Here is a 22,976-nt window from a genome sequence, read left to right on the forward strand (position 1 = left end):
AACTCTTTTAAACAGTATAAATTTCATCACATTTCCACTTCTCTTCAGCTCTGAAGAAGGGTCATATGGACTCAAAACATTAACTTTGATTTTCTCTCTCCACAGATGCTGTCAGACCTGCTGAGTTTTTCCAGCATTTTCAGTTTTTGTTTTTCTTCTAGTTTTAGGATTGCTTCAGTAAAGAACTGACACAGAATAATCTATGAATAGCTTCCATCTGTACTGTAATCATATTTGTCTCCATGAATTTGGATTGCTTAGGAAACTGATAAATGGTAATATCATTGAATGTGTGTAAATAGAACATGTTGAGACTAAGGAATGGGAGAAAGCAGTAGCAACACAAACTAAAGAATTATGTTCATGACATGGAGACGGATCTGGGGAGTATTTGTGGATAGGTCACTTAATATCAACAAGAACTTGTATTTGTAAAACATTGAAGGACATTGTGAAGTTCTGTATAGACGAAGGAAAAGGCTCTGAACCTTTGGCACAGTGTTAAGAGATGAGACTTGGGTGAGCAATATATCTTGAGCTAAAATCTGGCTCTTCAGAAGGCAATTTAAGGCAGAGAGGGAAGTGGGGATAGGGAGGTGTTTTGTGAGGGCATTCCAGAAAATAGATTGCTGAATTCTCATTAATAAATTCAATCATCCCTGGATTCTAAATTCTGGAGTCCAGGACCAGGTAAGTGTGGGTGGTCTCACAGCAGGGAGGGGAAGTGAGGCCCAAGGGGGTTTGGGAAAGGAGAAGTGGGTGTCTTGATGGAGAGAGTATTGAGGCAGACCTTGTAGGGTGGTGCCCAAAGCTTTAATAAATTCAAAAAAGGGGGAGAAACAAATGAGGTCAGAGGCACAGGACTGCAGGGCACAGGAGGATGCAGGACTAGTACAGATTGCGGGGTAGTTGGGTGAGGCTACAGAGAGATTAATCGATAAGGATAAAGCTTACGGCCTGGAACTTAAAATATTTTTAATAAATTATGTGGACTTTTTTTCATCATTAAAGTGAAATTTGGCATTTCCAAATATAAAATTAGCTACTCATGACCAATGAGGTTATTTAACAGTAATGATGAAGTTAGTATGCCATTAAAAATCCAGTCACCCTTCGTTCAACAAGGTGTAACCTTTTTAAGGGTTTTTACAGTGAGAATAAGGGATGAATTTTACTTTTCCCCACCAGCGAGTTTGCAGGTTGTTGGGAGAGGGGGGTCTGTAAAGTTCCCCAGATGTCTTTCCCACTGCCCTCCCGTTCATCCCAACCTATCTGCAATGTTGGGCAAGGCCTAGGCCAACCCACTCACCCTTGTCCCAATTGAGGCCCTTAAGTGGCAATTAATGACCAGTTAAGGGCCATTTCCCACCTGGTCTCAATTTTCAGGCAGGCAGGAGGAGTTCAGAAGCAGGGCTGAAGCTCAAATTCATCCTGTTCAGGGCTTGGGCCATCAATGGTCTCCTTTCAACTTTGGGCACCACCCTACAAGGTCTGCCTCAATACTCTCTCCATCAAGACACCCACTTCTCCTTTCCCAAACCCCCTTGGGCCTCACTTCCCCTCCCTGCTGTGAGACCACCCACACTTACCTGGTCCTGGACTCCAGAATTTAGAATCCAGGGATGATTGTAATCCCAGCCCTGGCCACTGTGCTACTGATGCTGCTGTGTTGACTGAGCTGCTGGCCAACCAGATTGGCAGGCAACCCTCTAAGGAGGGACTTTCTCCCGAGTGCTGGGTGGAAGTTGCCAATTAACATTGCTATCTAAAAAATCCTGCCCTAAGAGTGGAAACTCTATTCAATTCAATTGATTTTCCATTGGTTGAAATCTGGGGCACCTCTGGTGAAGTGCAGAATCACTGACAGCAACTTCTAGATTTCCATGCTATTCTCCACAAACATGGACTACAGATGTTGCTGCCAGTTTCCATGAAATAATGATGGCAGATTCACCATCTCTATCACCCCAAAATCTAGGCCAACAAACTCAAAGTGTTGAGGATTTGGGGAGCAATGGGGGAGGGAGGTTTGAACAAGTTGGAGTCTGGATTTTGTGAGAGCAACAGGTAGGGAGTGCATCAGAGAAATTAAGCCTAGAGGTGACTAAAGTATGAAGGTTTGGTAGCAATGGGGTGAAGTCAAGATGGGCCATGTGTTGTGAAGATGGAGGTAAGTGACTGGTAATGAATTGGATTTAATGCTCAGCGCTGAACAGCAAAGAAGGAAAACAAATAGGATCTTGGATTTTATAGCTAATGGCACCAAGCATAAATCTGAAGATGCAATGACGAATTTGCTTAAAACACTGCTTCCCCACTATCTGGGCTCCATGGAGCTGCTCATCTGTGGTTCACTGCTTCCTGAGGTGCTGCAAGTTACACGCCTTTTTTAAAGAGAACAAAGGCCAGTGTGTGTATTGTGACCAGACCACTTAATGTGTCTTCCACCATACTCATTGTCCTCTCAACAATAACATACACAGGTAATTCTCTCAGCCTTGGGTGAAATGTAGCCTGAGGAGATCTGAACGAGATAGGAGAAAATGACTTGGAAGAATGTTTGCCTACAGCAGCAGGTATTGCTCATTGATTCACCGTTAAATGAATAAAAGGTCGTGATGATGTAATACGGTGTTGCATCAGTGCAAATCACCAGTAACTCATTTTCTTGGGATGAGTTTTGATTGATCACCAGGCCTTCGACAGAAGATCTGTGGAACCCCCAAATAGATGTGCAACTGGGGTTCTTATCTTTTGCTGTGTTTGTAAGAATGAGAGGGCTTTCCAGGTTAGATGCTGAGAGTCTGTTTCCCATGGCTGGAGAATCTAGAACAAGGAGTCACTGTCTCAGGGTAAGGTGTCAGCTGTTAGGACTGACATCAGGAGAAATTTCTTCACTCTGTGCTTTTCAAGCCTATCATTGATAGATCCTTGGGCACGACAGAAATCAAGGGATATGGGGATAGGATGAGAAAGTGGAGTTGACGTAGAAACTCAGCCATTATCTTGGCTAGAGGTGATGGTCTGGCCTGGTCCTACTCCTATTTCTTATGTTCTTATGACGTACAGTGGCTGATTGAAAGAAGCCCAAGGAAATTCCTGGCCATTGTTTCAGTATTACTGACAAATCCTAAACTCTGTGGTTCGATTGTAAGTAGGTCAAATTGTTTTGCAAATCGCAGCACTTTAGATTTGCAATCAAATATATGTTTCACCTAATTTGAGATGTAAAATCCTTGAATTGTCAGCCTATACTTGAATCAATCTGACTTTTAGAAGCTAGATTAAATAGTATCTCCTAAAGCCAATGTTGCTAGTGTCTAGTTGATTTTGCTTCCACTTTTTTTGCCATGAGTAAAACTTGCAGCCTTTATGATGCACAATGGACAGGCATACCTGCCTGTGCAGTACAAATGGCATTCCACAACATTAAAGAGTCAATATGACCCCCTGGCTTATTTCTTTAAAATGAAATACATACCTGTACTTCTAACTTAGAGTGTAACTGGTGCCTTTGTTTTTATGATGTGGTAATTAAGTTCAATTGTGCTGGTGCTGAAGCATTGTGCCCTTATCCATGCTTACTCAGTGGTTTGAAACTCGGCTTAAGCTGACAAAGAAAATCAGCCTTTGTAGCCATAGGGATATGGAAACACGTGGTATCTCAGCATTAGCATGGGAGACACAAAGCAGATTCTCCCTCAAGTTTTGGACTTGTGAGAAATATTAGTCAGTGTACAACCGAAAGACTGAGTAAGCCTCATTTTGTGACCTTGTAATCTAGTCTTTCTGTGAGTACTCCTGCGAGAAAAAGAGAACATGCAAATAGTCCAAAGAAACTCACCTGCTCTTCTTGTTTTGCAGTTCAGAAGGAAACCTTCTATTTTGTGGGATGGAAAATGGAGCTGTGCGTATCTATCCTCTCTTGTTCAATGATTTTGATTTAAAATCCATGCAAATATTCTGGAGCCTCAGTATTCATGACAATGATTATGGACACATCAAACGAATCTGCATCAGTTACGACAGTCAGTTTTTGGTGACATGCGGGGCTGATGGCAACATCTTTGCTTTCAGTATACTTCCTCAGGAGGACATTGTAGAATTAATGAGAGGAAGACAAGCCCGGGTGCCATCTCCCAGGGTAAGCATCCCATAATGGATTGTAAATATGCACTAGATTGTAAATACGCTCATAAGAATCTCGCCGACTAACTGGGTACTTTATTAAATCATTTTCCACCTGAACAAGTAGGTTGTTAGTTCATTCTCACAGAAAAGGAGCAGTCTTTGAATGGCTTGATGCCTTGCTTTGCTGCAGTCACAGATTCACTTTGGCTTAGATTCTCAGTACTGCCTCCCCATCTCAGCGGGAGCAGACTTGGTGCATCTCTCAGATTCTGTGTTTCCTTCTCTTTAGGAACAGGATAATGCCATTAGGGCCAAAACAAGCTTGTCCTCATAGCTACCCTACTCCCGCAGAAGCAACTGTTGACCACAAGGTCATGGGCATTACAGGTAAACTACAGCAGAGCTGGTGGATTTACAATCACTGCACTACCAACTACATAGCTCTTTAAAGAAGCACAACATTAAGATAAGATGACCAAAAAGACCTCATCAAGGGCACACGAGCGTCCAATCTATCTTGTTGTCCTATCATTCACCTTGCAGCAGATGTGCATGCTTATCCCTGCCAACAGTCTCTGCTTCCACTCAAACATGACCAGCACAAAGGGCTTTAGTCACAATACTTTAAGTGTCAGCTCATGTGTATACAACCTCTGTCTCCACTGAAATTTAGAATGAGAGGAAAGGTTGGTGGAATAGTGACTCAGGACGTATTTCATCCAACTAAAATAACACCCCTATTTCATCCAACTAATATAACACCTCTATTTCTTCCTAATTTAGGGTGCATCCCTTAGCAACCATGGAGGTGATGTAGTTTTAAGAAGGGTGTATAATTGTAAAGGTGAAAGGTTGAATGCTATGAATGATAGGACAATTGATTATACCAGCTGGATTAGAGTTCACAGGGCACCGTGTGATGTTCAGTGGAACACATTACAGAACTGGGTGAAAGTTGGCACATTGAACGTTTTGAAGGACAAGTCTCCCTGGCTGTACACTACCCTTAACACACTCTGCCTAGAATTGGTGCTGCATCTCCTGGTCTCAGGATTCATGACTAACAGCGAGAACTAGTTTGGGCCCTTGTAGGTACTGACAAAAAGAGCACAAAAAAATACATTGTTGCAGAAACCTACTCTCTTTTTTATTTATTCATTCGTGGGATGTGGGCTTCGCTTATTGCCCATCGCAGTTGCCCTTGAGAAGGTGGTGGTGAGCTGCCTTCTTGAACTGCTGCAGTTCATGTGGCCTAGGTACACCAGTACTGTTAGGAAGCGAGTTCCAGGATTTTGATCCAGCCACGGTGAAGGAACGGCGATATAATTCCAAGCCAGGATGGCGAGTGACTTGGAGGAGAACTTCCAGGTGGTGGTGTTCCCATCTATCTGCTGCCCTTGTCCTTCTAGATTATTGTGGTTATGGGTTTTGAAGGTGCTGTCAAAGGAGCCTTGGTGAATTCCTGCAGTGCATCTTGCAGATGGTGCACACAGCTGCTACTGTGTGTCGGCGGTGGAGGGAGTGAATGTTTGTGGATGTGGTGCCAATCAAGCGGGCTGCTTTATCCTGGATGGTGTCAAGCTTCTTGAGTGTTGTGGGAGCTGCACTCATCCAGGCAAGTGGACAGTATTCCATCACACTCCTGAGTTGTGCCTTGTATATAGTGGACAGGCTTTGGGGAGTCAGAAGGTGAGTTACTCGTCGCATGGTTCCTAGCCTCTGACCTGCTCTTGTAGCCACAATAGTTAGATGGCTCTTCCAGTTCAGCTTCTGGTCAATGTTAACCCCAGGATGTTGATAGTAGGGGTTTCAGTGCCGGCAATGCCATTGGACATCAAGGGACGATGGATTCTCTCTTATTGGAGATGGCCATTGTCCGGCACTTGTGTGGCGCGAATGTTACTTGCCACTTGTCAGCCCAAGCCTGGATATTGTCCAGGTCTTGCTGCCTTTGGATATAGACTGCTTCAGTATCTGAGGAGTTGCGAATAGGGCTGAACATTGTGCAATCATCAGTGAACACCCCTACTTTATGATGGAAGGAAGCTTATTGGCAAAGCAGCTGAAGATGGCTGGGCTGAGGACACTACCCTGAGGAACTCCTGCACTGATGTCCTGGGACTGAGATGACTGACCTCCAACAACCATAACCATCTTCCTTTGTGCTTGGTATGATTCCAACCAGTGGAGAGTTTTCCCCCTAATTCCCATTGACTCGAATTTTGCTAGGTCTCCTTGATGCCACACTTGGTCAAATAGTGCTTTAATGTCAAAGGCAGTCACTCTCACCTCACCTCGGGAGTTCAGCTCTTTTGTCCATGTTTGAATCAAGGCTGTAATGGGGTCAGGAGCTAAGTGGCCCTAGTGGAACCCAAACTGGGCATCAGTGAGCAGATTATTGCTAAGCAAGTGCCACTTGATAGCACTGTTGATGACCCCTTCCATTATTTTACTGCGGATCGAGAGTAGATTGATGGGGCGGTAATTGGCAGGGTTCGATTTGTCCTGCTTCTTGTGTACAGGATATATCTGGGCAATTTTCCAGATAGCCTAGTAGATGCCAGTGTTGTAGCTGTACTGGAACAGCTTGACTAGGGGTGCAGCAAGTTCTGCAGCACAATTCGTCAGTACTATTACCAGAATGTTGTCAGAGCCCATAGCCTTTGCAGTATCCAGTGCCTTCAGCTGTTTCTTGATGTCACATGGAGTGAATCGAATTGGCTGGAGACTGGCATCTGTGATGCTGGGGACCTCCAGGGGAGGCCGAGATGGATCATCGACTCAGCACTTCTGGCTGAAGATTGTAGCAAATGCTTCATCTTTTGCACTGATGTGCTGGGCTCCTCCATCATTGAGGATGGGATATTTGTGGAACATCCTCCTCCAGTGAGTTGTTTAATTGTCCACCACCATTCACGACTGGATGTAGCAGAGCTGCGGAGCTTAGATCCGATCCGTTGGTTGTGGAATCGCTTAGCCCCACCTACCACTAGCTGCTTATGCTGTTTGGCATGCAATTCATCTTGTGTTATAGCTTCACCAGGTTGACACCTCATTTTTAGGTATGCCCTGTGTTGCGCTTGGCATGCCCTCCTGCAGTCTTCATTGAACCAGGGTTGATCCCCTGGCTTGATCATAATGATAGAGAGCGGGATATACTGGGTCATGAGGTTACAGATTGTGTCGAGTACTATCCTGCTGCTGCTGATAGCCCACAGCGCCTCATGGATGCCCAGTCTTGAGTTGCTAGACCTGTTCAAAATCTATCCCATTTAGCACGGTGGTAGTGCCACACAACATGACGGAGGGTATCCTCGATGCGAAGGTGGGACTTTGTCTCCACAAGGACTATGCGGTGGTCACTCCTACCGACACTGTCATGGACAGATGCATCTGTGGCAGGCAGGTTGGTGAGGATGAGGTCAAATATGTTTTTCCTTCTTATTGGTTCCCTCACCACCTGCCGCTGACCCAGTCTAGCAGCTATGTATTTAGGACTCGGCCAGCTCATTCAGTAGTGGTGCTACCCAGCCACTCTTGATGATGGACATTGAAGTCCCCACCCAGAGTACATTCTGAGCCCTTGCCACCCTCAGTGCTTCCTCCAAGTGATATTCAACATGGAGCAGCACTGATTTATCAGATGTGGGAGGGCGGTATGTGGTAATCAGCAGGGGGTTTCCTTGCCCATGTTTGACCTGATGCCATGAGACTTCATGGGGTCCGGAGTCGATGTTGAGGACTCCCAGGGCAACTCCCTCCTGACTGTATGCCGCTGTGCCGGCATGACTGCTGGGTCTGTACTGCTGGTGGGACAGGACATACCCAGGGATGGTGATGGTGGTGTCTGGGACATTATCTGTAAGGTATGATTCTGTGAGGATGACTATGTGAGGCTGTTGCTTGACTAGTCTGTGAGATCGCTCTCCCAATTTTGAGACTAGCTGCCAGATGTTGGTAAGGCAGACTTTGCAGGGTCAACAGGGCTGAGACTGCCATTGTCGTTTCTGGTGCCTAGGTCGATGTTGGGTGTTTCCATGCAGTTTTATTCCTTTTTTGTGACTTTGTAGCTGTTTGTAACAACTGAGTGGCTTGCTAGGCCATTTCAGAGGGCATTTAAGAGTCAATCACATTGCTGTAGGTCTGGAGTCACATGTTGGCCAGACCAGGCAAGGATGACAGATTTCCTTCCCTAAAGGATATTAGTGAACCAGATAGGTTTTTACAACAATCGACAATGGTTCATTGGTCATCATTAGACTTTTAATTCCAGATTTTAAAAATCTGCTCACTCCTCATATGTTTTAATATGCCAGCCAGTCTAATCTCACTCTCCCTCTCACTCCTCACACCCTTTACTATCCCACCCAGTCTAACTGCACTCTCCTGCTTACTCCCCATACTTTGCTTCCTCTAGACTTGACTATTCTAGTTGTATCCTGTTTGGCATCCTATCTTCCACCCCACGTAGACTTGAACTAATCCAGAACATCGTTGCCCATATTCCCACTCTCATACTGATCACCCCTCTGCTTGCTGATGTACTTCAGCTCCAATTAAGCATCACCTCAATTTTGAAATTCTCATCCTTCTTTCAGATCCCTTCGTGACCTGACCCCTCCCTAACTGAATAATCTTTTCCACCCCTACAATCCTCAGAGATCTCTGTGCTCTTCCAAATATGGCCTCTTATGCATCCCCAATTTTAATCACTCAAACATTTTTGGCCGTACCATCAGCTGCCTAGGCTGTAAGCTCTGCAATTCCCTCCTGAAACCTCTCTGCCTCTCTTCATTTCTTTCCTCCTTTAAGACACCCCTTAAAATCTACTTTTTGACCAAGCTTTTGGTCATCTGCCCTAATGTCTCCTTATCTGACTCAGTGTCAATTTTCATTTGATAATGTTCCAGTGCTGTGCCTTGGGAAATTTTACAACATTAAAACATGTATATAAAGGAAAGTTGTCATTGTTGAAACTGCAAAATCTCCTGATGTTTAGCATCCATTCAAAGTGTTCTCAATCACAAGGGGTAGACCATTGGACCCAACATGCCCATGTCTATATAACAGTTTGCCCCAGTTGCTCACATTTTCAATAGATCCTCAGTTGGTAGCACTGTAGGCTGTTAGGCACAATGTTGTGGTATCTGGAGTTTGAGCACATAATCTAGACTGGTGAAAAAGGCTAACATTTCTTGATCCTTTTTGATTGTTTTTTGTATCTATGCATCATCTTTAAGTGATCTGTGTACATGGACACTCAAAACCTTTTGCTCCTCAAGTTCCATAGTTCCTAGTCCCTCGCTGTTGAGAAATATTTCTGATTTGCTCATAAGAATTTTTTCTGATTTATCTTTTGTGGATCTAAACTTCACCACATTGAACTCTATAGGGAGTAAATTTGCCTATGGCAGCAGTGGAAAGCAAACTTGGAAAATTTTGCCAAGATTTTTAATTACAAACCAAGTAAAGTTGATAGTGACACTAGGAAATGAGACTCCAAAAAGAGCTTAAACTTTAATACTGTGAACTTCTGTGTGAGAAAGATCAGGTGTAGTGGAAAATTGGCAGCCAAATTACTGCAAGTCCATTTTGTGCTGCTGGCGTAGAGCAATCTAGCCCCTATCTTTCACAGTTTTTCCTAATCACTTAATCAGTCCTTTTATAACTTCCTGTTCCCTTTAAACAGAACCTGCCCCTTTCTCATAATTTAGTGTCATCTGCAAGCTCAAACATATAACTCACTATTCTTTCATCAAAGGAATTGATATACCTGGTGAAAAGCTAACACTGTAGTACAGGCCCCTGGGGAATATCACTTGTCACATCCAATCAGTCAGAGTTTGTTTGCTTATAAAAATAAAAATACCTGGAAAAACTCAGCAGGTCTGGCAGCATCTGCGAGAGGAACACAGTTAAAATTTCAAGACCAGACTCTTCAACAAAACTAAGGAAAAATAGAAAAGAGGTTTAAGCTGGTTTAAGGGGGTAGGACAAGTAGAGCTGGATAGAGGGCCAGTGATAGGTGGAGATAGCCAAAAGATGTCATAGACAAAAGGACAAAGAGGTGTTGAAGGTGGTGATATTATCTAAGGAGTGTGCTAATTAAGGGTAGAAAGCAGGACAAGCAAGGTACAGATAGACCTAGTGGGGGTGGGGTGAAGGGAAGGGATCGAAATAGGCTAAAAGGTAGAGATAAAACAATGGATGGAAATACATTTAAAAATAATGGAAATAGGTGGGAAAAGAAAAATCTATATAAATTATTGGGAAAAAAAGGGGGGGATCGGAAAGGGGGTGGGGATGGAGGAGAGAGTTCATGATCTAAAATTGTTGAACTCAATATTCAGTCCGGAAGGCTGTAAAGTGCCTGGTCGGAAGATGAGGTGCTGTTCCTCCAGTTTGCATTGAGTTTCACTGGAACAATGCAGCAGGCCAAGGACGGACATGTGGGCATGAGAGCAGGGTGGAGTGTTGAAATGGCAAGCGACAGGGAGGTCTGGGTAATGCTTGCAGACAGACCGAAGGTGTTCTGCAAAGCAGTCACCTAGTCTGCGTTTGGTCTCCCCAATGTAGAGGAAACCGCATTGGGAGCAACGAATGCAGTAGACTAAATTGAGGGAAGTGCAAGTGAAATGCTGCTTCACTTGAAAGGAGTGTTTGGGCCCTTGGACGGTGAGGAGGGAGGAAGTAAAGGGGCAGGTGTTGCACCTTCTGCGGTTGCATGGAAAGGTGCCGTGGGAGGGAGTTGAGGTGTAGGGGGTGATGGAGGAGTGGACCAGGGTGTCCCGGAGGGAATGATCCCTGTGGAATGCCGCCAGAGAGGGTGAAGAGAAGATGTGTTTGGTGGTGGCATCATGCTGGAGTTGGCGGAAATGGCAGAGGATGATCCTTTGAATGCGGAGGCTGGTGGGATGATAAGTGAGGACAAGGGGGACCCTATCATGTTTCTGGGAGGGAGAGGAGGGTGTGAGGGCAGATGCGCGGGAGATGGGCCGGACACGGTTGAGTGCCCTGTCAACCACCGTGGGTGGAAAATCTCGTTTAAGGAAGAAGGAAGACATGTCAGAGGAACTGTTTTTGAAAGAGGCATCATCAGAATAGATGTGATGGAGGCGAAGGAACTGAGAGAATGGGATGGAGTCCTTACAGGAAGCAGGGTGTGAGGAGCTGCAGTCAAGGTAGCTGTGGGAGTCGGTAGGCTTGTAATGAATATTGGTGGACAGTCTATCACCAGAAATTGAGACAGAGAGATCAAGGAAGGGAAGGGAAGTGTCAGAGATGGACCATGTGAAAATGATGGAGGGGTGGAAATTGGAAGCAAAATTAATAGATTTTTCCAAGTCCAGACGAGAGCATGAAGCAGCACCAAAGCAGTCATCAATGTTCTGGAGAAAGAGTTGTGGGAGGGGGCCGGAATAGGACTGGAACAAGGAATGTTCCACGTACTCCATAAAGAGACAGGCATATCTGGGGCCCAGCGGGTACCCATAGCCACACCTTTTCAGTTCCTTTGCCTCCATCGCATCTGTTCTGATGATGCCTCTTTCAAAAACAGTTCCACTGACATGTCTTCCTTCTTCCTTAACCGAAGTTTTCCACCCACGGTGGTTGACAGGGCCCTTAACCATGTCCGGCCCACCTCCCGCGCATCTGCCCTCACACCTTACTCTCCCTCCCATAACCATGATAGGGTCCCCCTTGTCCTCATTTATTACCCCACCAGCCTCCACATTCAAAGGATTATCCCCCGCCATTTCCGCCAAATCCAGCATGATGCCACCATCAAACACATCTTCCCTTCAACCCCCCGGTGGCATTCCGCAGGGATCGTTCCCTCCGGGACACCCTTGTCCAACCCCCTCCCATGGCACCTTCCCATGCAACCGCAGAAGGTGCAACACCTGCCCTTTTACTTCCCCTCTCCTCACCGTCCAAGGGCCCAAACACTCCTTTCAAGTGAAGCAGCATTTCACTTGCACTTCCCTCAATTTAGTCTACTGCATTCGCTGCTCCCAATGTGGTTTCCTCTACATTGGGGAGACCAAACGCAGACTGGGTGATTGCTTTGCAGAGCACCTTCGGTCTGTCCGCAAGCATGACCCAGGCCTCCCTGTCACTTGCCATTTCAACACTCCACCCTGCTCTCTTGCCCACATGTCCATCCTTGGCCTGCTGCATTGTTCCAGTGAAGCTCAACGCAAACTGGAGGAACAGCACCTCATCTTCCGACTAGGCACTTTACAGCCTTCCAGACTGAATATTGAGTTCAACAACTTTAGATCATGAACTCTCTCCTCTATCCCCACCCCCTTTCCGATCCCCCCTTTTTTTCCAATAATTTATATAGATTTTTCTTTTCCCACCTATTTCCATTATTTTTAAATGTATTTCCATCCATTGTTTTATCTCTACCTTTTAGCCTATCTCGAACCCTTCCCCCCATCCCAGCCCCACTATAGCTACCTGTACCTTGCTTGTTCTGCTTTCTACCCTTAATTAGCACATTCCTTAGATAATATCACCACCTTCAACACCTCTTTGTCCTTTTGTCTATGACATCTTTTGGCTATCTCCACCTATCACTGGCCCTCTATCCAGCTCTACTTGTCCCATCCCCCCCCCCCCCCCCCCCCCCCGCTTTAAACCAGCTTATATTTCACCTCTTTTCTATTTTTACTTAGTTCTGTTGAAGTGTCATACGGACTCAAAATGTTAACTTTGTTCCTCTCCACAGATGCTGCCAGACCTGCTGAGTTTTTCCAGGTATTTTTATTTTTGTTTTGGATTTCCAGCATCCGCAGTTTTTTGCTTTTATCTTTATGTTTGCTTATATCCCCACTCTCTATCTCCCATCTCCCAACTAATTTCCAACTCAAGCTGAAAGGTGACTTCCAACTCTGTTCTCATTTTTGTTAATAATCTTTGCCACAGAACCTTATCAAAACCTTTTGGTATTTGGTACGTAATAGTTACCCAGCTGCAAGCAAGGATCTGTTGATTTGTTATCACTTCTTAGCCTGTTACTAAATGTACACACTTATACACTGTGCATGCTCACAGCACATTATCAAACCAATCACACGTGCGCACTCAACACATTTCATACCCATGTGCACACGCACCAAGCACACACAGACATTCACACATACAACATAATTTGTGAAATCTTGTTAAGCTAAATACTATCCAACAGTTAGGAAAATGCTCTGATATGCTTATTTTTTCCCCAACAGAAGGATCTTGCAACAGACAAAATAGCAGATGATATTGATGACCCAAATGCTTACAGGTATGTTGACATTTAGAAAATATAAAAATAAAATCGTAGCCCTTCTGATGTAGATGTGAAGATGTACAGAGATGAATAAAGAAGAGTACTTCAATTTGAACTTGTTGGTGCAAAATATTAAATCTCTCCATCAGGTCCCCCAGAATTTCATGGCAGCATAAGGCTAGTTTTTGTGTCAGGTCTATCCAGATCTGAGGAGATCAATAAATGTATTTATGTGGCCTAATTATCAGCTTTTTTGCCTGGAAAAATTGAAACTCTTATCCTTGTTTTCAGATCCCTCCATGGCTGCACCCCTCCCCATCTCTATAATCTCTTCCAGCCCCACAACCCTGTGAGATTTCTGTGCTTATCCAGTTTTGGCCTCGTGTGCATTGCTATTTCTCATCACTACACCATTTGACAGCTGTACTTTTAGCTGCCGAGGCCCTAATTTCTTTCCTGAATCTTTCTTATTGAGCCTTGTAAGAATTTTATCTGTTCCAATGAGATCACCTCTCATTCTCCTAAACTCTACAACCCTGCAACCTTTCTGCCTTTCTTTGCTCTTTTAAATTGATCCTTGAAACCTAATTCTTTCACCTAGCTTTTAGTCATCTGTTGTAGTATCTCTTTATGTAGCTCCATGCCATATTTAGTTTGATAACACTTGAGTGAAGCCCCTTCAGGTGTTTTAATATCCTGGAATGAAGGGCTTATAGGAATATAGGAACATAGGAAATAGGAGCTGGAGTCAGCCATTCGGCCCCTCGAGCCTGCTCCACCATTCAGTTGTAGATGCATACCATTGACGAGGTGCACTGCAGCAACTCACCAAGGCTCCTTCGACAGCACCTTCAAAACCCATGACCTCTACCACCTAGAAGGGCAAGGGCAGCAGATGCATGGGAACTGTACCACCTGCATGTTCCCCTCCAAGTCACACCCATCCTGACTTGGAACTATATCACTGTTCCTTCACTGTTGCTGGGTCAAAGTCTGAATAGCACTGTGGGTGTTCCTACAATGCATGGGCTGCAGTGGTTCATAAAAGCAGCACACCATCACCTTCTCAAGGGCAATTAGGGATGGGCAACAAATGCTTGCCTAGCCAGCAATGCCCATATCCCATGAACGAATAAAAAAAATTGGATCACAGCTGATCTTTTACCTCAATGTCATTTTCCCGTATTATCCCCATATCCCTTAATGTCTTTACTATCTAGAAATCCATCAATTTACTTCTTGAACATACTCAATGACTGAACCTCCACAGCCCTCTCAGGTAGAGAATTCCAAAGATTTACCACCCCCTAAGTGAAGAAATTCCTCCTCATTTCAGTCCTAAATGAAACTGTGACCCTGATTCTAGATCCCCCAGCCAGGAGAAACATCTTTCCTGAATCTTCCTTACTGAGCCTTGTAAGAATTTTATCTGTTCCAATGAGGTCACCTCTCATTCTCCTAAACTCTAGAGAATACAGACCCAGCCTCCTCAATCTCTCCTCATAGGTCAATCCCAGGGATTAGTCTGGTGAGCCTTTGTTGCACTCCAAAACTGTACGCAACACTCTAGGTCAGATCTCACAAAGCCTCTATGCAATTGCAGCCAGACATATTTACTCCTGTACTCAAATCCCCTTATGATGGAGGCCAACATACCATTTGTTTTCCTACTCGCTTGCCACACCTGCATACTAGCTTTCGGTGAACAAGGACACGCAGGTCCCTTTGAGCATCAATGCTTATCTGTCTCTCACCATTTTAAAAACTACTCTGCATTTCTGTTTTTCTGACCAAAGTGGATAAGTTCACATTTTTTCACATTATATTCAATCTGCCATGTTCCTGCCCATTCACTTAGCCTGTCTAAATCCCCTTGAAACCTCTTTGCATCCTCCTCAGGACTCCCATTCCCACCTAATTTTGTGTCATCAGCAAACTTGGAAATACTACATATGGTTCCCACATCCAGATCATTGATATCGATTGTGAATAGCTGGGGCCCAAGCACTGATCCTTGCAGGACACCGATTAGACACAGCCTGCTAACCTGAGAATGACTTGTCTATTCCTACTGACCTTTAACTAGTTCTCAGTCCATGCCAGTATATTGCCCCCAATCTCATGTGTTCTAATTTTGCTTACTAACCTGTGTGGAACCTTATTGAAAGTCTACTGCAAATCCAAATACACCACATTCACTGGTTCCCATATCCATTCTGCTAGTTACAACCTAAAAAAATAACAATTTGTCAAGCATGATTTCTATTTCATAAATCCATGTTGGCTCTGCCCAATCCTACCATTATTTTCTAAGTGATCATTTAGAATAGATTCTGGTATTTTCCCTACTATTAATGTCAGGTTAACAGGTCTGTAGTTCTTCATTTTCTCTCTCCCTCCTTTCTTAAACAGTGGGGTTACATTTTCTACTTTCTAATCTGCAGGAACCATTTCAGAATCTATAGAATTTTGGAAGGTGACCACCAATGCACCCATTATCTCTATAGCCACACCTTTCAACACTCTGGGATGTAGATCATCAGGTCCAGAGCAATTTATCAACTTTCAGTCCCATTAATTCCTCCAGTACTACTTTTTTACTAATACTAATTTCTTTCAGTGCCTCATTCCCACTAGTCCCCTAGTTCTCTAGTACTTTGGGAGGTTTTTTGTATTTTCCTCCGTGAAGACAGACGCAAAGTATTTCTTTAGTTTCTCTGCCATTTCCTTATTCCCCATTATAAATTCTCCTGTCTCTGCTTGTAATGGACCCACATTGGCCTTTGCTAATCTTTTCCTCTTTACATACCTATAGAAGCTTTCACTTTATGGTGTTTATGGTGCTTCTCACTAGTTTACTCTTGTATCCTATTTTCTCTTTCTTTAACAGTTTCTTGGTCCTCCTTTGCTGAATTCTAAAAAGCTCCCAATCCTCAGGCTTACTACATTTTTGACACCTTAATAAGCTTCTTCCTTTAATCTAATCTTTTACTTCTCTTGATAGCCACGGTTGGATCACTTTTCCTGTTGGGCTTTTTGCCTCATGGGAATGTATATTTGTTGTAAACCACGTATTAATTAGCCATTGTCCTTCTACCATCATACCTTTTAATGTCATACCTATCACGGCCAACTTGGCCTCATACCTTCATAGTTTCCTTTGTTTAGGTTTAAGACCCCAGTTTCGGATTAACTACGTCACTTTCAAACTAAATCTATCAGATTATGGTCACTCTTCCCTAAAGGCTCCTTAACAATAAAATTATTAATAAGCCCTTTCTCATTGTACAATACAATATTTAAAATAGCCTGCTCCCTAGTAGGTTTCTCAACAAACTGTTCTAGACCACCATCTTGTATATATTTCAGGAATTCGTCCTGCACGGCATTAGTGCTAATTTGGTTTACCCAATCTATGTGGATTGAAGTGCCTCATGTATTACCCTTGTACATGCACCTCTAATTTCCTGATTTATACTCTTGCCCTACATTACCACTACTGTTTGGTGGCCTATAAACAACTCCTATCAATGTTTGCTGCCCTTTGCTGTTTCTTAGCTATCTTATATAAAGAATGATTGAACAGTTTGGACGTATGCCCTTTCGGGTTTAGAAGATTGAGAGCTGAATTTATTGAAACATATAAGATCCTGAGGGGACTGTGTGGATGCTGAGAACATGTTTCCCCATTTGGGAGAGACTAGAGCTAGGGGACACAATTTAAGAATAAGACGTCTCCTTTTAAGATTGAAATGTGGAGATTTTTTTCTACTCTGAGGGTCGATAGTCTGTGGAATGCTCTTTCACAGAAATCAGTGGAGGCTAGGTCATTGAATTTATTCAAGGCTGAGTTAGGTAGATGTTTGATAGATAAAGGAGTCAAGGATTATGGGGCATGGGCAGAAAGGAAAGCAGAGTTGAGACCACAACCAGATCAGCCATGATCTTACTGAAGGCATAGCAGGCTTGAAGGACTGAATGGCCTGCTCCTGCTCCTAAGTCCTATGCGCCAACAAATTTCAGACTCTTCTCCTCAACTGAGATTGATTGAGGTAGGTAAAAATACACACCCTGATAAACCAATACATACACAGGCATACCAATTTACATGCTCAGACATACCAATATACAGATAGACACAGCACTAATGTATGGACACAGAATGCACTATGTATCTAAAGTTATGTCCTTAACTGGCTTCTGAATAATGTGTATGGAAACAAATCCTCCCATATCATGTAATGAGACAGACTGCAAAATATAAATCCACAGGAGTGGGTTGACCACAGTGCAGGATGTATATTGCAGCACTAAGGGAGTTGAGGACATACTTTGGGCCCTGGAATCTATTACTCTAACCATGTACCAGACAGCACTATTAGCTTTTTCAGCTGCTTTATCAAATAATATGGACATTGGCATAGACACAACACATGCATAAAATGTGTACTGGAGAATTTTCTAAATCAGTATTGTTCTAACTCAAAGAGGATGTAAACAGTGCTAGAGCTTGTTCTAGGTAATGGAGTAGGGCAGGTGGAATATGTTTGAATGGGAGGTGATTCAGGTAGTAGTGATCATAATTTAATTATGTTTCAAGTATTTATGATAAGAGGCAGAAAAATCAAAGAGTGAAGACACCCAATCAAAAGAGATCCAATTTCAATGATTTGAGAAGGGATCTAACACAGGGGGACTGGAATCTAAGATTGGCCATGAAAACATTAAGTGAGCAATGGCAGACTTTCAAGCTGAAGATAGTTTCCAAGCATATTCCTATAAGGAGGAAAGGTGGGGCATTCTAAGCTAGAGCCCCTTGGGTGACAAAGAAAATAGAGGTTAAAATGATACAGAAAAAAGTGATTTAGGACAAATGTCAAGTGTAGAATGTAGTCAAAAGCCAAGCGGAGTACAGAGTGGTGTGCAGGGAGAAGTTGAAAAACAATAAATGAAGAACAAAGAGAATGAGAAATGATTAGAAAGTAACGTAAAAGGGAACCCAAAAATCATTTATAAACATATAAAAAGTGAAAAGGAATGGCATGGGCGATTAAAGACCATAAACAAAATCTTCTTGTCAAAGCAGAGGGCATTATTGAGTGTCATCAAAGAGGGGAAGTAGATGTATTGGGTAGGATAAAAGCAAGGAAAGGAAGTGTGAAATAGGTTGGCATCATTCAAAGTTAACAAGTCACCCAGTTCAGGTATGATGCATCTTAGGTTGCTGGAGAAAGATAGGGTGGAGATAGAAGAAGCACTCATGACAGCTTTATAATCCTTGGATATGTGAGTGATGCCAGAGGACTGGACCATTGCCAATATTACACCCTTGTTCAAAAAAGAGGAGAGTAACTGTAGGTGAAATCAGCTTAATTTCAGTGGTGGGAAAACTACTAGAGACATTGTCAAAGACAAAATTAATTCTCGCTTAGAGAAACATAATGGGTGAAAGTTAATCAGGTCAGCCAGTATGTATTTGTAATGGAGTCACAGTCATAGAGTCATAACAGCACTGAAGGAGGTCATTCGGCCCATCGAGTCCATGCCAGCTCTCTGTGAGCAACCAGTCAGTCCTATTTCCCCTCTCTATCTGAATCATGTCTAACTAACCTGACTGAGTTGTCTGATGAGGTAACAGAGAGGATTGATGAAGGTAATGCAGTGGACTTTCAAAGGTATTTGATAAAGTGCCACATTACAGACTTGCTCAGAGAATAGAAGAACGTGATATTAAAGAGATGGCAGTAACTTGAGTACGTAATTGGCTAACAGATAAGAAGAAGAGTGTTGTGGTGAATAGATGTTTTTCTGAACGGTTAGAAGTATGTAGTGGGATTCCCCATTTGTTGGTATTTAGGAAGATTGCTTTCTTAGTTATATATAAATGACCTGGGCTTGGGTACATTGAGTAGAATTTTTAAGTTTGTGGATGATACAAAACTTAGCAGTGAGAAGGATACTAGTAGAATTCTGGAGGACATAGACACCGACTGGTGAAATGGACACATGGCAGATGCAGTTTGACGTAGATAAGAGTGAAGTGTTGCATTTCGTAAAAAACAACAGGGAAAGGTAGTATGATCTAAATGGTACTATTTTGAAGTGAAGTTAAACAGCAGAAGTACCTGGGCTGGCATATTCATAAATCTTTGGAAGTGGCAGAAAAAGTTGATAAGATGTTAATCAAGTGAATGAGATACTTGGCTTTGCAAATAGGGACACTGAGTACAAAAGCACTCATGCATCAATTGAGTATTGTGTACAATTCTGGGGCACCACATTTTAGAAAGGGTGTTAAGGCCTTGATGAAGGTACAGTGGAGGTTACCAGGGAAGAGGGACTTTACTGTTGGATGTGGAAACTGGGCTGATCTCCCTAGAGCAGTGAAGGTTATGGGGATACCCATTAGAGGCATTCAAAATTAAGAGAGGATTTAATAGAAAAGAACTCAAGGTGAAATGTGAATCTTTTTCACTTACAGAATCACACAGTGCAGAAGAGGCCCTTCGGCCCATCAAGTCTGCACGTGAGAAACACCTGACCTACCTACCTTATCCCATTTACCAGCACTTGGCCCACAGCTTTGAATGTTATGACGTGCCAAGTGCTCACCCAGGTACTTTTTAAAGGATGTGAGGCAACCCGCCTCCACCACCCTCCCAGGCAGCGCATTCCAGACCATCACCACCCTCTGGGTAAAAAAGTTTTTCCTCACATCCCCCCTAAACCTCCTGTCCCTCACCTTGAACTTATGTCCCGTCGTGACTGACCCTTCAACTAAGAGGAACAGCTGCTCCCTATCCACCCTGTCTATACCCCTCATAATCTTGTACACTGCTCAGTCTTCTCTGCTCCAACGAAAACAACCCAAGTCTATCCAACCTCTCTTCATAACTTAAATGTTTCATCCCAGGCAACATCCTGGTGAATCTCCTCTGCACCTCCTCCAGATAACTTAGGATTGTTATGATTTAGATCATGCTACCACAACAGCTGGCAGAATCAGATGCCATAGCAACTATCAAAAGGCTGTTGGACATGTACGTGAATGGGTCTAATTTGTAGAATTATAGGGAAAAACTTGGTGTACGGGAATAGATTGGGCAACTGTTCCAATGAGCTGGCTGGTACAACAGGCTGAATGGTCTCCTTCTGTGCTGTAAGGTCCATGATTCGGTCATACGCTGCTACTCAAGGCCATTTCCAAAAAACAAAACACTGCAGCTGCTGGCAATTGAAAGAAAATCTGACAATGCTGGGAAAGCGCAGCAGGTCAAGCAACATCTGTGGAGAGAGGGAGGTAGAGTTGGGTCAGATTTTCAAAGCAGGGTCGGGAACTCATCATGGATGGGTACTGGATCCCAATCCCGTGCCCGAACTACATTGCTTTCGCAACCCGATTTTTAAATTCAAATGGCCTAAGTGGCCAAGAGCTCATGGTGTTGGGGTAACATTTTGTTTATTCTTTACTGGATCTGGGCTTTGCTGGCTGGGCCAGCATTTATTGCCCATCCCTAATTGCCCTTGAGAAGGTGGTGGTGAGCTGCCTTCTTGAACCGCTGCAGTCCATATGGTGTAGATACACCCACAGTGCTGTTAGGGCGGGAGTTCTAGGATTTTGACCCAGTGACAGTAAGAAACGGCAATACATTTCCAAGTCAGGATGGTGAGTTACTTGGACGGGAACCTCTAGATGGTGGTGTTCCATCTATCTGCTGCCCTTATCCTTCTAGATTATAATGGTCCTGGGTTTGGAAGGTGCTGTCTAAATCCTGCAGTGCATCTTGTAGATTGTACACACTGCTGCTACTGTGCATCAGCAGTGGTGGGACTGAATGTTTGTGGATGTGAATCAAGCGAGCTGCTTTGTCCTGGCCAGTGTTCAGCTTCTTGAGTGTTGTGGGAGCTGCACTCATCCAGGCAAGTGGACAGAATTCCATTACACTCCTGACTTGTGCCTTGTAGCTAATGGACAGGCTTTGGGGACACCGGAGGGGAGTTACTCGTCGCGCGATTCCTAGCCTCTGACCTGCTCTTGTAGCCACAGTATTTATATGGCTGATCCAATTCAGTTTCTGATCAAAGATAACCCCCAGAATGTTGATAGTGGGGGATTCAGTGATGGTAATGCCATTGAACATCAAGGGGCGATGGTTGGATTCCCTCTTGTTGGAGATGTCATTGCCTGAAATTTGTGTGGTGCGAATGTCACTTGCCACTTGTCAGCCCAAGCCTGGATATTGTCCAGGTCTTGCTACATTTGGACATTGACTGCTTCAGTATCTGAGGAGCCGCGAATGGTGCTGAACATCATGCAATCATCAGCAAACATCCCCACTTCTGATCTTATGATGGAAGGAAGGTCACTGATGAAGCAGCTGAAGATGGTTGGGCCGAGGACACCACCCTGAGGAACTCTTGCAGTGATGTCCCCGAGCTGAGATGATTGACCTTCAACAGCCACAACCATCTTCCTTTGCGCTAGCCATTACTCCAACTAGCAGAGTGATTTCCCCCTGATTCCCATTGACTCGACTTTTGCTCGGGCTCCTTGATGCCATACTCAATCAAATAGTGCCTTGATGTCAAGGGCCGTCACTCTCACCTCACCTCGGGAGTTCAGCTCTTTTGTCCATGTTTGAATCAAGGCTGTAATGAGGTCAGGAGCTGAGTGGCCCTGGCGGAACCCAAACTGGGTGTCGGTGAGCAGGTTATCGCTAAGCAAGTGCCTCTTGATAGCACAGTTGATGACCCCTTCCATTACTTTACTGATGATCCAGAGTAGACTGATGGGGCAGTAATTAGCCAGGTTCGATTTGTCCTGCTTTTTCTGTACGGGACATACCTGGGCAATTTTCCAGATAGCTGGGTAGATGCCAGTGTGTAGCTGTACTGGAACAGCTTGGCTAGGGATGTGGCAGGTTCTGGAGCACAAGCCTTCAGTACTATTACTGGGATATTGTCAGGGCCCATAGCCTTTGCAGTATCCAGTACATTCAGCTGTTTCTTGATATCATGTGGAGTGAATTAAATTGGCTGAAGACTGGCATCTGTGTTGCTGGGGACTTCTGGAGGATGCCGAGATGGATCATCCACTCGGCACTTCTGGCTGAAGATTGTTACGAACGCTTCAGCCTTATCTTTTGCACTGCTGTGCTGGGCTCCTCCATCATTGAGGATGGGGATATTTGTGGAGCCTCCTCCTGCAGTGAGTTGTTTAATTGTCCACCACCATTCGCAACTGGATGTGGCAGGACTGCAGAGCTTAGATCTGATCCGTTGATTGTGGGATTGCTTAGCTCTGTCTAACACTTGCAGTTGGCATGCAATTCGTCCTGTGTTATAGCTTCACCAGGTTGACACCTCATTTTTAGGTATGCCTGGTGCTGCTCCTGGCATGCCCTCCTGCACTCTCCATTGAACCAGGGCATCCCCTGGCTTGGTGGTAATGGTAGAATGGGGGATATGCTGGGTCATGAGGTTGCAGATTGTGTTTGAGTACAATTCTGTTGCTGCTGATGGCCCACAGCGCCACATGGATGCCCAGTCTAGAGTTGCTGGATCTGTT

At 44.1% G+C, this 22,976-nt stretch overlaps 1 protein-coding gene across 1 annotated transcript in view; it reads left to right on the plus strand.

Moving 5' to 3' along the window:
* Positions 1–22,976, plus strand: part of LOC121290732 (cilia- and flagella-associated protein 44) — a 375,801-nt gene that overhangs the window by 276,820 nt on the left and 76,005 nt on the right. The window contains exons 18-19 of the mRNA XM_041211577.1: positions 3,865–4,144; positions 13,368–13,423. Coding sequence (XP_041067511.1) covers positions 3,865–4,144; positions 13,368–13,423 — 336 coding nt within the window. The remainder of the gene's footprint in view (positions 1–3,864; positions 4,145–13,367; positions 13,424–22,976) is intronic.

The sequence above is a fragment of the Carcharodon carcharias genome, chromosome 18, assembly GCF_017639515.1.
Source record: "Carcharodon carcharias isolate sCarCar2 chromosome 18, sCarCar2.pri, whole genome shotgun sequence".
NCBI classification, from domain to species: domain Eukaryota; kingdom Metazoa; phylum Chordata; class Chondrichthyes; order Lamniformes; family Lamnidae; genus Carcharodon; species Carcharodon carcharias.